The sequence below is a fragment of the Argiope bruennichi genome, chromosome 9, assembly GCF_947563725.1.
Source record: "Argiope bruennichi chromosome 9, qqArgBrue1.1, whole genome shotgun sequence".
Taxonomy (NCBI): domain Eukaryota; kingdom Metazoa; phylum Arthropoda; class Arachnida; order Araneae; family Araneidae; genus Argiope; species Argiope bruennichi.
Window position 1 is genome coordinate 1,781,417 of NC_079159.1, and position 22,495 is coordinate 1,803,911.

Sequence of the window (22,495 nt, forward strand, 5' to 3'; positions counted from 1 at the left end):
TTGTATATGTTGCGATCTCCAGAAAAATGAGCTATATCTCTTTCTCTTGTAAATGCGGCTCATTATAATAATTCTTTTATATGCCACCCAAGGCAAACTATTGCCAGGAGTCATATCTATCGACTGCACCACCACACAAACTACTTTACCATTTGATGATTTCAATAAAGCTTAGATCTGATGATCCGGATATTGCATCGCATTTTGCTTGGCATTTTTAATAGATTCTCTAGAGAAGAGGCTTTATAGGCAATTATCATGGACTCTAAACGAGAACTTCCGTTCAGAACAGTTTGATTTAAAAATGATTATAAAAATTATAATAACTTCTCATTATTATGTCAAATGCGAAATATAATGTTTATTTCATAAATACAAAAAAATATCATTGTAGTTCATACTTCAAACTGTGAGATATACAAGGCAGAATACCATTGAAAGGAAAGGCATCATCAATAAGAGTACTAGGGTTTGAAAATAAAACGAGAACTATACGAAATTTGAAAATCTTACCAGGACCATCAGGTTTCACGCACGTGTTTTCACATTCTTCGACAGTTGCAAATTTATTTCCATTACCATCACATCCACCGTACCAGAATCTTGAACAACTGCCGTAATTAACATCGAAATACCACATGACGCTAAAGTTCCTGCACGGTCCAGAGTCTTTAGGAAGTCCACACACCTCTGCAAAACAACAACAGTTTCTACATTTTTAATCGAACTTCTGCACTGCCCAGCACATAAAGGAAATTGTTAATTAAATAGTATATGTATATAGAAAGTGATTTTAAGCATGGTGGGAAGATTAATCTCTACAGATTAAATATTGTTATATAGGAAAATCTGATAAAAAATGCAACGAATTTCAGTTATTTTGCCGCACCGACTTTGGTATGTTAAGGAAAATATATGCCGGGACATGACATTGAAAACATTTTTCACAGAAACCAGCGATCGCCTGGGAGGTTAGGTATAAATGTCATGGTTACCACATTTAAAGATCAGCATGGGAACAAAATATCAGAACCTATTGCCGTTTTTTTCAGATAAATACGATGTTAAGACGGAAAATATCTGGATGCCATTTAGTGTCATATATTCTTGCTCTGATACTAATAGGGATATTTAAGAGGTTTTATTGTCGACTCCAGAACTTCAATTTCTGTTTAAAAAAATTTGAAGTATGTGTTTGCAAAGTGTGTTAAAATTTTCTTTTCCGGTGATAGTATTGAGTTGAAAAATGGAATGGAACGAAAATTTGAGTGCTTGGATCATTTTCCAAATTTCATTTTTGTAGATGTTTGTTCGCTTTAACAGTTATAGGAAAATACAATAATTCAGGAAAAAATCAAAAAGGTTTTATTGGAATATATAAACTTCCTTTAATCAAATCCACGGTGACAAAAGTGTCATGAAGAGATTCATATAGAAATAAAAGGCTTTTAAGCAAAATTTCATGTACATTTAAAGTGTCTTTAAACTAAATTTTTCAGACATCACATTGTCATTTATGAATTGAACTCATGAATCTAATGTTTTTTTTTTATATGTTGCTTTGTCAATTGGGCTAATCAATAACTCAATCGACCTATACGTACGAGAGCAAGACTGTCCAGCATTTTTAAGATTCAAATAAGTCATTTTATTGCAAATATTTTCAATCGTCAGAGGGCTCCTTGAATCACATAATATCGGATCAATGCTGTTATTCTCACAGCAAAATCGATACACACACACACACACACACACACACACACACACACACACACACACACACACACACACACACACACACACACACACACACACACACACACACACACACACACACACACACACACACACACACACACACACACACACACACACACACACACATACACACACACACACAAAAAAGATGGGAAACATCCATGAAGATTAAAACCAAAATGAATTAACATTTTGAATTTATGACAGTTCTCAACCATTCCTATTCCTAATATATTCTATTATGCATTTATTCTGTGATTACGCAAAATTGAAATAAACAACTCACCAGTTGGAATTTTAGGCTTTGGTTGGACTATATCTGGGCAGCCTTTGTAATTGGGTCCCTGCGCTGGTGTGTATCCATCTGCGCAACAACCGTAGAGCATCGCTTCACAGGGACAACCATAGAAGTTGGGTCCCTGAGCTGTGGTCTTGCCATCCATGCAACACCCGAAGCGGGTGGAGTCACACGGGCAACCTTCGTAGTTCGGTCCCAGCGCCACAGTTCTGCCATCCAGGCAGCATCCGTACCGTTGGGCTACGCAGGGGCATTCACGCAAATCGGAGGATCTCGCCGGTGTGTAGCCATCAGGGCAGCATCCGTAAGGCAGAGTGTCGCAAGGACATCCCGACAGATCCGCACTTGTGGCAGCAGTTTTGCCATCAGGACAACAGCCATACCGGGTGGAGTCACAGCCGCAGCCTTCTCCCCTTTCATTTATCATGGGTGTCCTGCCATCCGGACAACAGCCGTACTGCATAAGCTGACAAACACAGCCTTCGAAATTGGGTCCAGTTGCGGGCGTTGTCTTGTCTTGGCAACATCCATAGCGGAAATGTTCGCACTTGCATCCCTGATAGCTGGAGGAGAAAGGCATAAAGAAATTCATCTTGTTTCTGAATTTTTAGATTTATGAAAAAATATCTCAAGGAAAAATCCGCTACATATTTTTTTTGATTATTAAGATTTAGAAGTAGAGCTAGGCTCTGATAATAATTGCATTATTGGGTTCCTATGAAGAGATGTTCACATGGAAGGTACGAACACATTTATGAAGAGTAGGTATTTATTCTTCATCTAACATCAATGAACTAACTATAATTTAACATTTCAATGAAATATGTTTCTTATCAGTATAACATATTTCTTCAATATGTTTATGTTAAGCATCGAAAAAGTGCTTCGATAAATTCAACTTCGTTTGATCAATCAGATTACTCCAATGGGAACATATCGTGATTTATATCAAATAATAAAAACTTCTCTGTTTTGATGAAAAAAAATAAAATTCAATTTTAATTAAATAAATGCACATTAAATTGAGTGTTTCATTTCTCATCGCCAAAACATTAAGTTAGCATTCATTACAAAAATATCTTTTAATCCACCGCTCCTCCATAAAACAATGAACTAAGCATTTTAAGATTCCAAAAGATATCTTTTTAGCAAATTAATTTTTATAAATTCGTTATAATTTGTAAAAATTCTGGTTGGATAAAAAAAAGTATGAAACAACTAATTCAAAACATATAAGTTTCTTAAAAAATATTAAATAAAAATGTTTTCTAAATTTACTACTCGTAAATGAGTTTTAATTTGTAATATTTTATTTATTCATTTTTCTTCTGAACTAAAATCTCTTAAAATAAAGTTTTTTTTTGTTCAAAATTGAAAACTTAATTAGTAAGAAGAAAAGCATAATAATAAATATGGATCATCACTTGAATCCTTGAGCTGGAGTGATATCATCAGGACAGCATCCGTAAGGATAAGTCTGGCATCCACATCCAAGGAATGTTGGTCCAAGGGCTGCAGTCTTATTATCAGGGCAACAACCAAATCTCATTCCAAAGCAACATCCTTCCAAATTATTTCCAAGAGCCGTAGTGACCTCATCTGGGCAACATCCATAAGTTGTGTTTAAACATGCTGGAGGAGGTGAGGTAGTAGTTAATGGTTCAGGTGACACTGTTGTTATTTCTGTAATGTTGCATCCTTCAAAGTCTAGACCTAATGCTACAGTGACATTATCCTCACAACAGCCAAATTCAGTTGATGCACAATCTGTGACATTTGCGCAGCCTTCATCATTGGGCCCAGAAGCAGCTGTTACATTGTCCGAGCAGCAACCGTAAGTAGTGTTAACACAGTGAACTGGTAGGTCACATCCATCATAATCTGAGCCAGTGGCTGCCGTTTCATTGTCGGGGCAGCATCCAAATGTGGTGTTAAGACAATCTATATGATAACAACCTTCTTCATTTGGTCCTTGAGCCAGTGTTACATTGTCTGGACAACAACCAAAAAGTGAATTAGAACAATCTTCGGGGAAGCATCCTTCATTATCTGGACCTAAAGCTGTCGTGATATTGTCTGGACAACAACCAAAAGTTGAGTTGGAACAATCTTCAGGTAAGCAACCTTCGTTGTTTGGTCCTATAGCTAATGTTATATTGTCTGGACAGCAACCAAAAGTTGAGTTGGAACAATCTTTAGGGAAACAGCCTTCGTTATCTAGACCTGTAGCTAAAGTAACATTATCAGGACAGCAACCGAAAGTTGAGTTGGAACAGTCTTCAGGTACGCAGCCTTCTCCATTGTAACCTTTAGCAACAGTAACATTATCAGGACAGCAACCGAAAGTTGAGTTGGAACAGTCTTCAGGTACGCAGCCTTCTCCATTGTAACCTTTAGCAACAGTAACATTATCAGGGCAGCATCCGAAAATAGTCGTTTCACACGAGATTATCAAATCACCATCGCCACTGCTTTCATCATCTATACATCCAAACTTAGATGGTCCTAAGAGAAGAAAATTTTATTGCTGGATATAAATTTGAACTTTGATTTCACACATGATTATTTGACTATTCTAGAAATCTATTAAAATAGACTCTCTTAGATAGTCCATTTTAATCACGATCTTAAGAATAGTCGTTAATATATCACTAAGTATTATTCCAAGTGAGAAATGATAAAACATTTTATTGAATTAAAATTGCGATTATTTTTTTTACTAACATCGTTTAGTTTTTTCAAGAAAAGTTGTGAGTAAATTATTTTTTAGCTTTAAAGGAATATATTTCTGTAATGATAAAAAAGATATTAAAATTCTAAATCTTATTCTGGAGAAAGGGCTTGCAATATCCTTTTAAAATGCTGCGCAAATACAAAATTAATTGATATAAAATCAGAAAACTTCATAAAAAGCAAAAAATATTCAAAATATGAATGAATATTATTTTTGAACAAATGAAATACGTATAATTTCCGTTTTCTTTTGGAATATCCAATAATAATCAGTTTTAATATATAATATCTTTCTAATTTTATACATTGTACAAGTTAGAATCTGAACAATGTTTTTAGCAACTAATTCAAAATTTTGGGTAACATTCCATTTCGACAACTTAAAAGAAAATGTACTAAAAATGTCTATCAAAGTTGCCTTAATGTTACTGAATTTCGTGGAAAAAGCGTTTTTTATTTTGAGAACGATTAAAAAAATGATTCGATTGAAAAGCCAACATTTTTCATTAAATCATCTCAAATTCCAAAAAACAGATGAATGCTACTTTGATAAGTCTTCACAATTCGAACAATCACACCAACCTTGGGCATAAGTTACTCCATCGTCACAGCATCCAAAAGCACTCGTCTTGCAATCTGTGGCATTGCCTTCACATCCTTCCTGGTCTACCCCACTTGCTGGAGTGAGACCATCCGGACAACATCCGAATTCTTGCGAATAACAGTCTTCTCCCGAGGATTCGATATCTACAGGGAAGGCGGTCGTTGCATTTTCGCAGCCTTCCCTTTCCGGACCACTTGCAGCTCTCACGCCGTCGGGGCAGCAACCAAAGGTGGTGTTTTCACAAGAGATTTCGCACCCTTCCATATTTTCTCCTGCAGCTGCGGTCAGGCCGTCTGGGCAGCAACCATATGTGGTGTTGGTGCAGTTGCTTACTTCAATGTCTTCACAGCCCTCGAAATTGGGTCCGGATGCCTCAGTGACACCATCTGGACAGCAGCCATGCTTGGTGGAATTGCAAGAGATGAGTGATGGGCAGCCTTTCCTAGATAAAATAGCACAGATGACATGACTGGCACAGACTGAAAAATGGATACAGTTATGAATGAATGCGATTGAATTTTATGCTTTAAATGTAAATGTTTTATTTAACATGTTGGATTCAACCTTACACAACTCAATGCAATGTTGTTCTTTATGCTGTTAGAGCATTTTTAATGTTCTTTGGCTGCTTTTGTGTGCTGTGGTATTTGTTGTGCTCATTAGTATTTAATTATATTACTGGATTTAAGAATCTTGTTGTATTTTTTATTTCAATATTTAGTTTCTATTTAGTAAATTGTATCCGCGTTCAGGATGTATTGGAGGTTTGATTTATTTATCACCCTCAACTCATCTTCAGCCTTACACCCTTTCGGATAGTCCGGGCCAATACTGGTCTCTAACTAACTAATATGCTCCCTGCCGTGACCTGCTATTTGTGTTGTCTAATTAATTTGCCGTCTCTTAACTGCTGTAGAGAAAGGATAACCTAAGGAGAAAGTGGATGAATCACAAGGGATTCAGACGCTAAAGTGTCTTCTTGTGTCATGCTTGTGAAGAAAGAATTTCATATCGATTTCTCACCCACTTCAGGATGTATTAGAGGTATGAAAATTATATATATATATATATTTTCATTTGATCGCAATACACAGTTTATTATTTTCTGAACTTAAGTATCAGCTAATCGATTCATTTTGGTTAAATTTGTTTCCCTTATGTGTGGCTCTATGTGATAGTGAAATTGGGAAGCGATTGATTTGAATATTCTGTAACTTTGTAATAATGAATAGTAAGATATAAATAAAACCAAATATTCTTAACCAAAAAATATGTGCAGCATAAAAAAAAAGTCCTAAAATCTTGTAACGATGAAAAATGTAATGTCGTAATAATAAGAAAATTCATTAAAAATAAAATAAACTGCAAGTGTGATTAAGATTATTTAACACTCTTACAGTATCGCAACATGCATCTAATTCTTCTTAATGGTCGTATCTTTGAAAAACATTAATCTTTACTTTTGGTACGTTAAAACGGCATAGTTTTATTATGATTATTTTTAAATCATCTACAAATTTTCTGAAAGTTTTGTCATGAAAAATTTACAGTGCAATGACATGCATCAAATTTAATTGTTAAAATATCTGTTCGAATTTCGAAGAAAACAAACAAATTGGAAACTGTTAAGGAATTTTAGAATACTGATTGGCTTCTTACACAAAGCCTAAAAAGGAATAAGTGAGTTCAGCACCGGAAAAGAAATAAAAGAATCCTATAAATAGGGGAACGGTCTTTAACGGGTTAAACTGTGGATAAAGAATTCAGGTGGCTTCGATTAGTTTCTTACTTGAAAGGTCCCAAAGCCAAAGTAAAATTATCAGCACAGCAGCCGTACTCTGTCTCCTCGCAGGTGAAGTTGGTGTCTGCGATGTTCCTTTTAGGGCAGCCCTCGTCGTTGAAGCCAGCTGGCGTGATGCCGTCGGGGCAGCAGCCATATTTGGAATCCTTGCACCCACCGAGTGTCATCATCTCGTCTGAAATTGTAATTCATTTATGAACAAGTGATTTAGGAATTCTACCCATTTAACAAAAATTTTCCTGATATTGCATAAAGCTTCATTGCCTTAATAGCACAATTATTTTGGTCAAAAATCAAAATCATTCGGAAATTGTCAAGTTAGAGTTAGTTTTCCAAGTTAGAGTAGGTAAAGTTTATTTTACCTAAATTGTACTAAATAAGATGCTAGAGAAAAATATGGCCACTCCCATTTCAAACCCCATTGTAATTGTTGATGCAATGTTTAAAAAAATGTGAAACTTCGCTGAATAAATTTTTCTGAAGGTAATAAAGCCAGTGAAAATAATTTGGACACTTTCCTCAATAAGTTATTTCCTACAGAATTTTTTTTTTATCTCAAAAGATAAATAAAAGCAACTGTAAAAAAATCTTCTGGATATTTTTATGAAATGAACGCATTTATTTATATTTTAAATAATTCTGAAGAAAAAAAACTTTTCCATATGCCTTCGAAAAGTTTGAAACTATTTCAAAAACACTCTACGAAAAACCTAACTGCTCTACATTTGAGCAAAATATTAAACCAGATAAAACAAGAATGCTCAAGGTATAACAGTAAGCGGTATCTACAGCCATAAGTGACCTGATTTCTCTACAGTTGGGTTTATGAAATTTCTTGTGCCTAATAAAAATTCGTCAAAAATTATTAAAGAGCATTAAAATTCCTGTCAGATATAATAATTCATGCCGTTTTCTTCAATTCAATAGCTGCATATGGAAATAAAAGAAACTTACGTCATTGAAATATGACACAGCACTGTGAACGCTATTCAGACTCAAATTTCCCTACTTATAGAAATTCAGTTCTACACCTACTGTAGAATATTCTTGTTTTCTTTCCAACATAATTTTTCGGAAAAAGTTAAACTTATGCTGGTACCACCAAGTTGTTCCCTAATTCACGCTTACCTTTCCCAAATTTATCATAATTATCATTCATTCATTATTATTATTTTTTGTAAATGCTAGACATAAACTCTGATTTGTTTGCAAGGTGCCTCCTTCCACAAAAAAATTCTGTACACCTTTAATCTACAACTGCTATGTGGGAAATTAATAAAATTCGTCGGATATTTTTCGTCACTCTGATGATCTAATAACGGTGTGAGGAAGAGGAATCCTTTCAATGATGAGACTACCTCTAACTGGAGAGATGGCAACGTGACCGGCAATGGTTTTGAGAACTCAAAAATAGCTCCCACATTATGGCTGTCAAGAAGATAAATCCGTATACCTAAGGGCAGAATTGGTATATTTCCGAAGAGGTTACTCAGCTTTTCTTTTTTTTAATTGTCAATGTAATTAGCTGATATGTTTTGAAACCCATGAAATCGCTATAAATATAACAAGAATGCAAAATAACAAAGTAATGAAAAATACAAAATAATGAATTATTTCTAAATTGCGGGATATTTCCGACGGTTCTTTATTTGAAACAATCTGAAACGCCCTAGAAGTAGAAGACATAGTTTTACTACTTTTAACAGCTATTAATTGAAATTGAAATACAAAGCACAGGCACCTTCATCACAAGGTGTCATGTTGCACGTTCCGGTAGCAAAGGGTTCTTCTTCCGGGTCACACTGATCAGGATCCACGACCTCATCTTCGTGGAAGCATAGCACTTTCCTCGTCCTTTCGCCTCCTCCGCACGGCACGGAGCACTAAATAACAAGAAATTGATGTTGCACAAAAATATTCATATTATTTAATATAATTAATTATTGCTTCTTTATGATTTATTGCAGAGAAATGAAGATGGAGAGCTTCTATTAAATTATTACTAAGATAGAAACAAAATGAAGAAAATTTGCTCGCAAGACTTATTATCTGTGCTCTAAAATTTGCTGAAGAATAAAAGAAAAATTGTTTGAAAGACTAATATTAGCTGGAAGGATTTAAAAACTTTAACAAAAGAATTTTTTTTTCTCAATACTTCCAAGATGACACCTAATTTGGTATCTTGTGATGATAAGATGAATGCGTTGACATTGCCGTACGCGCTTTTTTGTCACTTCATACTCGGACAACAACAACAAAAAAATGACATTTTCTGTTATGAATTTTAAGTTATCATGTAAGAATAATTTTTATTCTTAAATACAAATTTCCAATACCAAAAATTGGATTTATAAACGAAATGCATTGATGAAGTGTAACAGATGAAATATTCTGAAAAAAGATAGATCGAGCTTTTTTCTATAATCCTTTTTGCTGTAGGATTTTCATTAATACGATTAAAGATAAAAGTGGATGTTGATAATTCAGAACCTGTACTGAAACCTTTGAAATTTGGGATGTTTTTTGATATTTTACTTTTTCTACGGTTCGGAGCGAATTCCAGTAGATGATCTTCGATGATTTTATATTTATATCTGAACAATTTTTTTCAACATGACGAGTCCCATTCTCGAAACATCATGTCCACACAGGATAAAATTTAGCTGTATAGTGTTTGCAAAAGAATAAGTTTAATATTTACGTACATGCAGGATATCATGAAATGTGAGACAAGCGCTTATTTTTTAACTTTTACAATGAGACATCAATTTCCAGTAGCAAAGTTTCATCAAATAAGGTACCAAAAAGTATGGAAATTGGAATAACTTTGTCGGTTATTAAATACAAGGTTAGCAAGATAAGCGTTGAATCAGGGACTAAAGCTATTTTATTAATTGCGATGTGTGGCTGGGTTTATTTCTCATTATAAATATTATTACAGAAATATATCGGCTTCTGTTGAGGGTAAAAGTAAAAAAGTCGCAAAATTTAAATTTTTACCCTGCCCTTATAGCGAAAGAGTACCAATGCGAGATTTTTCCCTCTTAGCTTCATCTACAAGCACAAAAGTATTTTGCTTCTACCTGTAAAATTTTCTGTGGTATTAAAAGGTAAATTTATTCACTTAGACCATTTTTCCATACTTCCGACTGATATTTGAGCGAATCTTTCATGCAATTTTTAGGGTTAGTTGGTATATTTTAAATGATTATCAAAAGAGCAGAATCAGAAACTAATAACGCATTCTCCAACAACTTTCATTCTTTAAGCAATTCTTGTGTATATGCGACGTAGTTCATCTCTTGTGACATAAAGACAGTTAATTTCGAATTTCTCAGCAGATTCACAGATCAACTGGAAATTCATCCATAATTTGAACATAAATTCAATCAAAACGAACTGAATATATCGATAATCATTCAGTATTCTGTTGTACAAAATGGAACCAAACAAAGAGTTTATAAAAATGCCATTCCATATGTTTGAAGAAAATTACCACAGTTGATAAATTTCTTGTAACGAGAATGGATTTTTACATTTCCAAAAGTGAATGTTTTGAAGATTAATATCTCTTACACGAATAAAATAACATTTGTTTATCCAAATTACATTTTTTAAAACAGAAGAATGTAATTTTATCTGAAGTAGGGCCACATCACAAAATTCTAAAAGTTGATCGTGTAGTTGTCCATGCAACTTCTGTAATACTCCATGGATTCTATATGGATGTAGTTATTAACTGAAATATTCTCTACATTGTCGTTTTTTTGGAATGTTGAGGTATGAATAATTGCAAGTATTCTAGCATGAAGGTAACTTGAAAAAAAAACACATCCAAAATGTGAATTTATGTATGCTTATATAATGTCCTATCTTTTATATTTGAGGATTTTATATTTGAACGACGTTTGTATTCTTCTCCAACTAGGACATATTTACGATTACATACGAGCATAAATCATAAGCATTACCAAATTCTAATTATTAAGTCAGGCTTTTTTTAAGAAAGCGCGCACGCAATTGCGAGTAAAGATTTTTATTTTCTTGCCCGGCAATTTAATATTTTCTCTAGGATATCTTAGAAGTTCAATTTTCCAAGTTTGCCGTTTCTTCCTTATAAAATTGATATTGCAACCGTCAGTTAAACAGTGTGAACAACATTCTGCGTGAATAGTAAATTTCTTCCAAAATCGTGATGGTTGGAGGATGCACTATTAGACAAACATTTGCATAAGAGAGATTTCTTGTATTGAATAAATTTGCATATCTGAAATGTTTCCATCTAAAATTGTAATTATTCCTCTAAATTTAAAAATGAGCATATCTGTGCAAATTTCAGACACAGAAACGTGAATCTTTGTGCATGCATATATGAATGTAAGATTTTACTAACTGGCCTTTTATGAATACGAGGGACATATAAAAATTGAATTCTTTAAGCATTTTACTATCAACCTCTTCATAAATAAAAATGTGTTTATACAATTTTCCACCTTATTAAAAGAAACTTTGTCACTGGAGGTATATATCTAAGTGCACTATTTATAGAAATAAGACTTGTTCCATTTGTTTAAAGCACCATATATTTACATCATGCCAGTTTGAACTCAAATTCGTCTTGTATCTTCAGTAAGTTAACTTTTTAAACTCAAGTACGTATATTTAAAAAAAGAGTAGAAAAGCAAAATTCTACTCTTGGAAAGTGCTTATTCGTATCAGATCGAGGAGCACTTCGGACTTCCAGTTCATTGATTGGTTGGAATTAAATGGATCACTTCAGCTGGACAGAAGACTTGTTTTATTTTAATCATACTTCGCCGAATCGTTGAATTGTTGATTCAAAGTTTTACTAAATGGCCGCATAGCTTCCCTATTTCAATATAAATGAGATTTGCAATTTAATGATTAAATACTAATTAAAATTATAAGAATCATTGAGGCAATACAACAATGGCAATATAAAGGAAGGTAATAAGGATCAATAAGAAAATAATATAATAAAGATCAATGAGAAAATAAGACAATAAAAATCAATGAGAAAATAAGACAATAAAGATCAATAAGAAAATAAGACAATAAGGATCAATAAGAAAATAAGACAATAAATATCAAATAGTGATCAAGACACTAATGAACAAAAATCAAACTATAAGAACAAATATTTAGAATCTATTTATCAAAGCTAATAATTCCATCATTTTGAAGTAATCATTTGCTATTCTGTTTTTAAAAAGCAGTTTAACATTATCATTTAAATTCTAATGATTTTGCATTTTTACAAACAATTATGGTGCGTTGAGAACTTTTCACTCAATAGGTATTTGGCAATATGTAGGATAAATCTATTAGGATTAAAACTTCGTTAATAGTAGCAGCATTCTAGAAGGGGACCCTGCCCCCTTAAGCTGTTTTTTCCACAAAACAGAACAAATACATTTTTCGTTCTAGAAAGAAAGTTAGTGATTAAAATTTCAAAACTATTTGATAGTTAGGTTGTTTTAATAAACTGAGCATGAAAAATAAGAGCCCCTTTCTTCTCACTTACTCTGTTCCACGGTCCGGTGAACCAAATCCCGGCACATGATTCTGCACTGCAGTTCCGGATACTGTCGAATTTCTTCTCCGGGTCGCACTTGTCGTCGGCGATCTTGATGACCGAATCATTTTCCCAGGTGCCGCAGAAGACTAATCTGCTCTGGACGCCTTGACCGCACTTCACGGAGCACTAGGACAACAGAAAGTGAACGTCTCATTGCGTCATTTAAAACAATACCATTCTATGCTTAAAATGTTGCCATCAAAGTGAAAGGGCATCCCAGCATCCGAAGACAGTAATAAATAAAAAATCAAAAGATTTTATGGATACTTACTGATTTCCTTTCTTATAATAATTAGTTTAGTTTAATTATCTGTATTTTTAACCTACACACAAAAAGTGTTACCACCTTTTCAGTGCATTAACAAAGGATGACTACTTTTTAAAAATCTTTTACTTTTTAATAATTACATATTTTACTTTTCTGTCATTATTGTACTTCTAATTCATTATCATAATTTTGTAAATGTAAATTTTACAAACAGAAAATTTTACATTATCAGATAACGGCATTGAAATGAAAATATTAATTATAATTAATCCGATAGATGTCTGGAAAATTTGAGAAAATATATATACTTGACGCATCGTTGAAATTAAGAATTTGTCAGAAATTCTGACAAAATATTAGAGTTGTTGGATATGTGCAATTCATGAGGCAACAAATCAAAATCTAGCTCTTTGATTCTTGCTTGTCTTTCCTTTCAGTCGTCCTGGAGGATTTCCATTATCTCCGAAACGTGTTTGCGACTCTATGTTTCTGCGTGATCTTTGCTTTTTCGATTGCATCTTACAATACTTTATTTTGTCTCAAACGGGGATTTCAAATTTCCTTTAGGAAAATTCGAACTGATGTCTCCTTAAAACTTATGATTGATTATAAACTTCACGGACGGTTTCTAACTGCAAGACCTCTTTCATTTGAATACATCTAATACAACAGTAAACCAATTCTAAAACTTACAAGTTGAAATGAAGTCGTTTGCTGTTCTTTCGGTTTACTGCTGGAAGTTGACTTAGAAACAGTTTAGAGTGGTCAAGCAGAATCTGTAAAATTATGATTTGATTTGCAGAACTATGTGCTCATTTAGTACATTTTAATCTTACTGTACTACAAATTAAACATTAGCGTTTTTTTTTTTTTTTTGCAAAATTAAAGAATGGAATACTTACCTCTGACCATTCGGATGTGTGCCACATGGCTTCGCACAGCGCTGATTTCGGACAGGGCTTGGTCAATTCTGGCATTTTAATTGGATCGCAGGCATCGTCCGGGAATACCACGCCGTCCTCATTCGCGCAGTGCGCTTCTCTCGACTGCACGCTGGCACTGCAAGAGTCTTCACACTGTTAAACATCAAAAGAAACAATAGGGTAAATCAAAAGGGGATAGTAACGAAGATATTTGAAATTGCAAGAAAAATCTTTTGCACATGTTGAAGTCGCTCATGATGAGTTTTCACTAACAACGGAGCTATTCGCGAACATTTACCTTATGCACGCACCCCACGTAGTGAAGTCCATTATTTTTGACTCCACTGTGCATCCTGTTAGATGAATCCTTATTAATGCAGTTAATATGACATCGAAGCCAAGAACAAAGAGGAGTCAGACTGTAACCTCTACTGCATTTTACACGTGACTGGCATTACGTGAATAGGCATTATTGAATTCCAAAATGAATGCAAAAAGCAATGTGAAATGTGCCATTGGATTGGATAAATATAACGGAAAAACTGAAAGTTCGTATCTATTAATTAATTTTATTTTTATAAGAATTTCTGTAAATCGGTTATTTACATAAATTACATATTATATTATTTTTTTCTACAGCAGAAAAACATGTACACCGTCTTCAAATTTCAAGACACTTGTAGTTTAGTCACATGAAAAATGTTTTTTAAGATAATAAAGAAAAACTTATTTCGAATTTATACAAAATAAAGAAATTAAAAGCAGGATTGGAAGTTAGAAGATCGTTTTCTTATAACGAAAGAAAATATTTCCTTTGATCCATATAAAAGAATTCCTTTCATGAAATTTAAAGTCAATCTTCAAGCAGAAATTTATTGGAAGGCATTTTGTTTAGAAGGATCAATGTTAGACATAAGAAAATGACTATACATGACTATCTTCTAGCAAACATCTACTAGATATCTCAAATCATTTACTGACTTTGACAAACTGAAAAATAATTCTTTAAACCGCAATAAAATGTTATTCCTTTTCAACAGTTTTGATTTCCTTTTTTAAAAAAGTAGGACCATTCAACGTCTTCTGATTTTATTATTCTTTTGAATGCAAAAAATTTTCATTAAAATTTTTTTCAAAAATTCTGATTTTGAACTTACCTGATGGTACAAATAACTCGAATTAATTCTTGGTCACATTTGTAGAATTCATTTTTTTTATTTTATAATTTATTCTGTTTTTAAGATAGCATCAGTTATACGTCCTTAAGAATGAGAACAATAACAAAATATTTCCGCATTAACTTATGATGATTCATAAAGATTTGTCATTATGGTAATTAGGTATTGAAATGGAGGAAAATTTCAATGTAAAATTTGAGTTTATATCACTGAATTGAGTTTTATAACATGGAATCAATATAATGATATATTTTCATATCAGGCGCTATGTTAAGTTTATTACGATAATTTATTTATGACACATACATTAAAAGATGACACTCATCACAATAATTTTAGTTTGTAAAAGGTATTAAATATTTTATTACCTTTCAATTTCCTGATTCATTTCTTTCGATGCTTTCCGATTGCCTTTCGGATTAGCTCAACTTCCAATTTTCAACAAGATTCTACAATCTTTTTTCATATTAATCATTTATATTTTGTTATTTCTAACATTACCAAAATTATTATTCATGTATCCCCAAGTTATTCATATCTTTAGTGATAACTTCTGCTTTAAATATTCCCTCTTGGAATCCTGATCCAAGCTTAAGATGCATGATGCGTTTCTGTGTAAGCTACACTAACCAGCCATAAACAACAAACCATCCTTATGAAAATCTGAAACTCGTATGATTTCAGACAGATGCAAAGAAATGTGCACTGTACCTTACTCCATTCGGAGACTATCCACTCCACTCCTTCACAGGGTCCGAGGGAGCAACTTTCAAACTCTTCCGGCTTTTTCTCAGCATCACACAAAGACGAGTCGAGCGTCTCTCCCTCAGAAGAACATTCCACAGTGCGAGTTCGATTGCCGTTCCCACACGTGCGATCACACTACGGGAAAAAGCACCACATGAACATTTTTTCAAGTGAATATTAAATTATGAAAAAAATCCGCAGTGTTTTCTCCAAGGCTTTCGGATCTAATTATATAAAACGGAAGGTTTTGGGTTAGGTTGTAACATATTGAGGGGAATCGAGAAGAATAATTATCTAACTTTTTGTGTTTTAAAGTCATCTTGCTCAGTTTCACCAAGATTGACTGATCATGCGAGATTTCTTCAAAAAAAAAAGTATTCGATTGTGGAGGATGGAAAATAATTGGGATTGGAATCCTTATCCCCTTCAAAGCATGTTCCTCACGCCTCCACAAACTTCTTCCACTGGCAAAAGCACCTCTGGATGACTTCTTTTGGACTGATGTTCCTTTCAGCTGCTATTTATATTTTCTCTGATCTCCTTTCAAAATCATCTCCAACCTCAAAAACAATTAGAAGTCTCAAAGAGCTATGTCTGGAGAGTAAGGAGGTTGGTGAACGATCGGAATTGCCTGTTCCGCCAAGAAATTTTGGATCAAATGCGATGAATGTGCTGGAGCATTGAATACTGCAACTACCAGTGTTTTATCTTCTAGACTTCCAGTCTTTTATAATGGATTTTATCACTGAATAGGAGGAAAATTTGTTGACAGCAATATTTTACATCTGTTTGTTTATCCGTTGCATATTCGTGATGCCCAATTCCACGAATATGAAAGAGCAAAGTTAACATCACCTTGATTTTGGTTTGTACTTGTCGCACTTTTTTTTATTCCTTGGAGACCCGGGATGCTTCCATTGTGACGTCCTTTCTTCTGCTTCCGGATCGTACCCGTGCACCTATGATTCATCTTCAATTATGACAGTGTTCGTAAACTTAGGTTCAGTGCTAGTAATTCCTAGCAGGCCCTGTGCAATTGTAAGACAGAGTTCTTTTTGTCCAAACAGCAGCTTGGACACAAATTGTGCAACCACTCTGCATACGTTCAGATCAATACGTAAACATTGAAATGTGGAATCTGTAATGATCTCAATTTCTTCTGAAATTTCTTACACGGCCAAGCGGCGATTTTCCTCAGATTTTTCACTCACAACAGCAGATGCATCCCCAGTGATTTGTGGTCTCTCAGAACGTTGGTCACTTTTTACTAATGTGCGGTCGTTTTTGAATCGGTGCAGCTATTCCTTAATTTGTATTACCTCCAGAGCATCGTTGCAAAATACCTGAAGAATATTTTGAATTGTTTCGATTTCAGAATAGCGAAGTCTGCATCCTTGCTCAATTCGTTCAATTACTGCGAAAGAAATAAAACAATCAGACAAACACGTATTACAATTCGGTGCAGCTACCCCAACTTCACTAATGTCTGTGGGAAAATTCAAGATCTAATACTTTTTATAAAGTCTACCTAGCGTTGGATAACTATAATAAAGGCAGAAAATGAATATCTCGGGGCCCCCTTTTCCCTTCGAACTTTTAAATGAAGTATTTTTTTATCGATTTTAATTTAATCTTAATAAGACTTTTAAAAACAAAAGGGACGCAATAACCTGGTGGTAAGGTTTTGGCTTCGGAACTGGAGGGCTTCAGGTTCTAGACTCGATTCCACCGAATAACAGTCGTGTAAACGTGTCTGGTGCACATTAAATCCGTCGAGGCTACACATCCTCTCGCTGGTTTGGCGCGGAAGCTTGGAGAGGATGGTGCCAGCTCAGGCATCGCACTCGTCAACTGACCGCGTTCAAAATTATGAGGTCCGTCCCAAAATAGTCCTAGCGTTGCTTTCAACCTTGTTCAACCGGACTTAGATTGAGAAAAAAAGTCGGTCACTGCAAAAGGGCACAATGTTTTTCTTGAGTGATGCATCCGAGATGGGCGTATGATGAGGGCAGGTATTGTCATAAATAAAGACAAAATAGACGTACTTTGTACTTCTAAACACATAACTCAATTATTATAGAATAATATTAAGGTAAATGTGACATATCATGGTTCTGGCTGGGCATAGAGATCTGCCAGGCAAACACAGGATGTTTCTACACAAGCCAGATGTACTAAGCATTTTCTCGGTTGTAACGGATCTTTGGTGCTTTCTATATTACATTAAGGAAATAAAAATATAAGGGGAAAATCCCTGGAATCGCCGAATAATATCACATGGGATATATCCTATTCTTGTTCAGTTAACAAGTAAAGTTCTCTCGGCACTAAGTTTACCTTCAGCGTGCTGCTGTGAGAGGAGTGCAGCAGGCATAGACTACTTTCACGGAATCTTCTGCACACAGTTTAAATGAAATCCTAATTCTGTGAATGTTAACAACTCTCAGAAAATGGGTTTTTTTGCAGAACATTTTTTTTTTATTTTGTTATATCAGTGACCACCAAATAAATGCCCTTTTACGATGTTGCCTACAGCAAAGCATCTTCTTCATTCTCTTGGATTGGCTCCATAGGACAGCACGATAAGCTATATAATTCGTTATTAAAGGTATATTTCCATCTCGGGCCGACTACATTTCATCTGTACCGATTATTCCGTCTCATAAAAAAAATCGGCCATTTTCTCTGAGTAATAGATACTCGTCTTAGGCAACCTAAAGTATATACGCTGAGTTTTAACTAGATTGGATCTCAGTGAGCCGGGATAGCCTGGTTGGTAGGACGTTAGATTCTCATCTCTCGAGTTGTGAGTTTAAACCCCGAAGGCAGAAGACGCACATAGTCGCTGGCGCATGTATTAGTCTGTCGTAGTCACAAAGTCCTTCAAGTCCAGACAATGCCATTGGGGGTTCTGGATCAGAGGTAATGGTTCCCTGATTCAGGTCTAAATTACGATCTGAGAATGAGTGAATACCATGTATGAATGAAGTTCGCCCCGTGAAAAGGGCTGTGACACATGAGTAGCTAAGACGCACTCTTGGCTCTCGATGGCGCTGAAACAAGAGATGCTAAAATTCTGTTTAAAATCCCTTGCTTCGCCATCGTGCCTATGACAAGTGCTATAAGCAACAATAACACATCTACCTAACTTAAATATAGAACTTACTGTTCAGCCTCTTGTGAGGAATTTTAAAATCAGCATAATGGTTTATTTTGGCTTGAAATATAAGTATGTTATTATAGAAATCTATTTCATCAGAAATTTAATCTCCAATGCCAACTTTTTTGAAACTCAAATATATCCTTGAGTCCTTAAACTAAGTTTTTTTTTCCGAAAGACATTAAGGAAATTTACAACTTGACATTCCACAAGTAGTACGGAAGGGTTCTGACAAGTTTTAAAGGGACAGGTGTTAAGGGACAGAAAAAAATCAGTCTTATATTAGAGCATATAAAAGGAAATATCACGTCTAACTGAAAGACAGCATTATTTGATTTTAGCTAAACAACACGATAAAAGTGATCATTATTTATTCAAATATGCGAAGGAAATATTATGAAGCTGTGCGATAATGCTTAAATGGGACTTAAGTATCGAGGAATTAGAGGAAATGTATCTAAAGCTGTGCATTTATATTCAGGAAGATTTCGAAAACAATAAATGACAATCAATGTGGCTCCGTGAACGGTGATTCATGTTAGATTATATGAATTCGTGTTCACTGTGTTTGGCCATTTGTGTGTTCGGAGAAGCTTTTATTTTATTTCATGAACAATTTTTAGTGCAACTGTTTTGCAAATTATATTTTTCATTCATTTTTTTCTTTCTTTATTAGTGCATCATTAGCTCATTAACATTGTGTTTTTATATGTTTCTTATAAAGAGGTCTGTGGTGAAGCTTTATAAGCCAGATAACAGCTCCTGGACAGGAGTGATCACTTTTGTTCGCGGTCATGTTACTCGGCTACAAACCCAAACGTTGCGAGTTCGGTCCGCGCTATAATCAAATCGCTACAGGTCTTTTTTGGTATGCCTTCTACTCTTTAAATCTATCTTAAGTCGGAACGCATTCGAGTGAAAGAGATATAAGGCATTATTTAATCAATCAGATGAAAAGGGACGAGAATCTAAGCGAGTAACGGATTATTCTGTTAACTTTTCATATCTGTAATTGTGTTACAATTTCATCTGTCGTTACATTTAAGCAAATGACTCAGAAATTGAAACAAGAGTAACCTCAGCTTATACCTCTGACCATTCTCCGGGTACCCAGTCAGGACAAGGAGTCTCTACGTTGCAGGCTCGCATGAACACTGGCTTGTCCTCCTCGCACATCTCGTCTGGGATCAGCACCGTGCTACCCTCCTTGGAATGGTGGCAAAACACAAGGCGAAACTGTGTACCTCCGCCGCAAGATTGGCTGCAAGCACTCCACTCGCCAACCTGCCAACTGCAATTAGATGAAACAAACTGATATAAATTCTGTATGGGCAATTGCAAGCAATATTACCGATATCTTTCTGAAGATTCTTCATTCAAATTATTTTAACACAAAACCAGCTAATTCTTTTTGTGTATCGATTTTTTTGTTTCTACATTCTTCTTCGCCAAATAATGGGAAGTTCTTGGCTTATATCAGCACTACAAAGCTATCCGGCGGAGGATAAGAAGCATGGATTTTAAAGCCGAAAATTTTCCTTGACTTTAGAATCTGTAAGTGTAAGATGCAGTTCTTTGTTTGATAAATAGTGAAAATAATTTTTTATACATAAATATTTAGAACATTTAGCAAATGCATAAATGTATAATGTTATAATTTTGTGTTCAAAAGATACCTGGATTATCTAAAAATTCTTTGTCATGTAGGAAGCATTTGGGTAAACACGCTGTTATCAATTACATTTTGATTCATTGGGGAAACAACATCCGCTTCTAATTATATTTTCAATGAAAGTATATTTGTCGATTACTTCAATCGCATCAATTTAAATAAATGGAATTGGAGAAAAAAGTACGAAGTTCATCTTTGAGAGTACTAAATTTCAAAATCTACTCATTTTTAAATACATAATTGAATTATCTTATGTCTAATGGGTCGGTGTAATTTGGATGCATATATAATTGGAGAATATTGCGAAGTATGTACATCTATTTATTTCGGAGACAATTTAAGGGCTCACAAATCAGCTGTAGTAGCTAAGTAGTTTCTTTTTTTCGCTGAAAGAAATGCTGTACTTTTATTCATTTTACATTTTAACAAAAAGGAAAGGAAGTATTTAACAAGAACTGAAATTACATGTTTATATTACACTATTATGCGTTTTACACTTATTCTACCTCTATTTTTTGTACGTGGTAGAATTTTGGACAGAAAAATTAAGAAAAAAGTTGACCGAATACTTGTGCAGTTTTTTTATAGACGATGTGTTGAAGTTATGAACAAGGTGAAAAATCCCGAAAATGTTGAATACAGGAAAATATTTATAACTGCTCGAATGATATAGAAAGAAAAACTGCTGACATCAAAATATTAATAAAAATTTCATTCAACTTTTCTCATTTTTTTAGTGATCAGGTTTTTGCAACATTTGGCAAATTTCGCAGAATTGTTGAAGAAAATTCTAATACTTTATTAAGTAATCCGCACATTAAATTGCATTCCTCAGATATTTCAGTAGACCGGTTTTAGACCAGTAGTAGAGAAATTTAGTATTGAGTGTCGGCGAGAAGTTTTCGGTGAATGTCGGAAATATTTCTAAGTCTCTATTTCTATCAGCATCGGAGTCATTGCTTACCCGGAGGGGCATGGATCTGTATTACAAGAGGCATTGACGGACGGCTTCAGTGGAGGATCGCATAATCCTTCGTCTACAATGTCTCTGTCACTTTTGCGAATGCAGCGCACCGGTCGGTACTGCACGCCTGGGGAGGAAAGAACAGAATTTAAAGGAGTGTATCAGAAAAGATGAGATTGTAATGAAACGTTTGATCTTTTTGACAGGTATTACGACACTTCATAATAGTGAAGATTGCTTCTGGAAATTCTAATATTGCATATATGTATATATAGCATTAAAAGAAAATGTTAACTTTTTATCTGCACCTGCCATTGTGTAATTATGTTAGTTATGATAAGTTAATTTATTCACTAGTCGTTTGTTATGGAATATTGAACTTTAAAATCCCATTGTTGAAATTTAGTTATTCTTTTACAATCAAATTCCCTCATTACACCTTAAATGTTGAAAGGTAGAGAATCATTGATTCATAAATAATTCATTCCATTAATCCACGCAATTCATATAAAAAAAAACCCGACATGGAGTTGTGGTTTACAATAAAAGCGTCTTTAAAAATGTTTTTTTTAAATAAAAAACAAATATGTGGTTTAAAAACTTGACTTTCATTACCTGATGTTTCTTTTACGTATGTATCCTCTCGAACATAACAATGAAAATGATGAAATATAATTGTTTTATTAGGTTGACCATAAATTTGAAGAGTAAAACATATTATCGAACAAATGCTCTTAACGACAGATTTATCTGTAGTGCTTAAGCCCTTTTCATAAACAGGGAAGAAAAA

The 22,495-nt window shown here is 34.2% G+C and overlaps 1 protein-coding gene across 2 annotated transcripts in view; it reads right to left on the reverse strand.

Annotated features, from left to right (window-relative positions):
- The window catches only part of LOC129983668 (papilin-like), a 123,826-nt gene that overhangs the window by 39,128 nt on the left and 62,203 nt on the right, over positions 1-22,495 (reverse strand). For both annotated transcript variants that reach the window (XM_056093238.1, XM_056093237.1), the window contains exons 11-21: positions 21,706-21,832; positions 20,159-20,360; positions 15,874-16,044; positions 13,964-14,137; positions 12,740-12,919; positions 8,936-9,077; positions 7,183-7,369; positions 5,372-5,835; positions 3,481-4,561; positions 2,045-2,619; positions 514-690 (exon numbers count right to left, since the gene is read on the reverse strand). In XM_056093238.1, the coding sequence (XP_055949213.1) occupies positions 514-690; positions 2,045-2,619; positions 3,481-4,561; positions 5,372-5,835; positions 7,183-7,369; positions 8,936-9,077; positions 12,740-12,919; positions 13,964-14,137; positions 15,874-16,044; positions 20,159-20,360; positions 21,706-21,832 (3,480 nt within the window). The remainder of the gene's footprint in view (positions 1-513; positions 691-2,044; positions 2,620-3,480; positions 4,562-5,371; positions 5,836-7,182; positions 7,370-8,935; positions 9,078-12,739; positions 12,920-13,963; positions 14,138-15,873; positions 16,045-20,158; positions 20,361-21,705; positions 21,833-22,495) is intronic.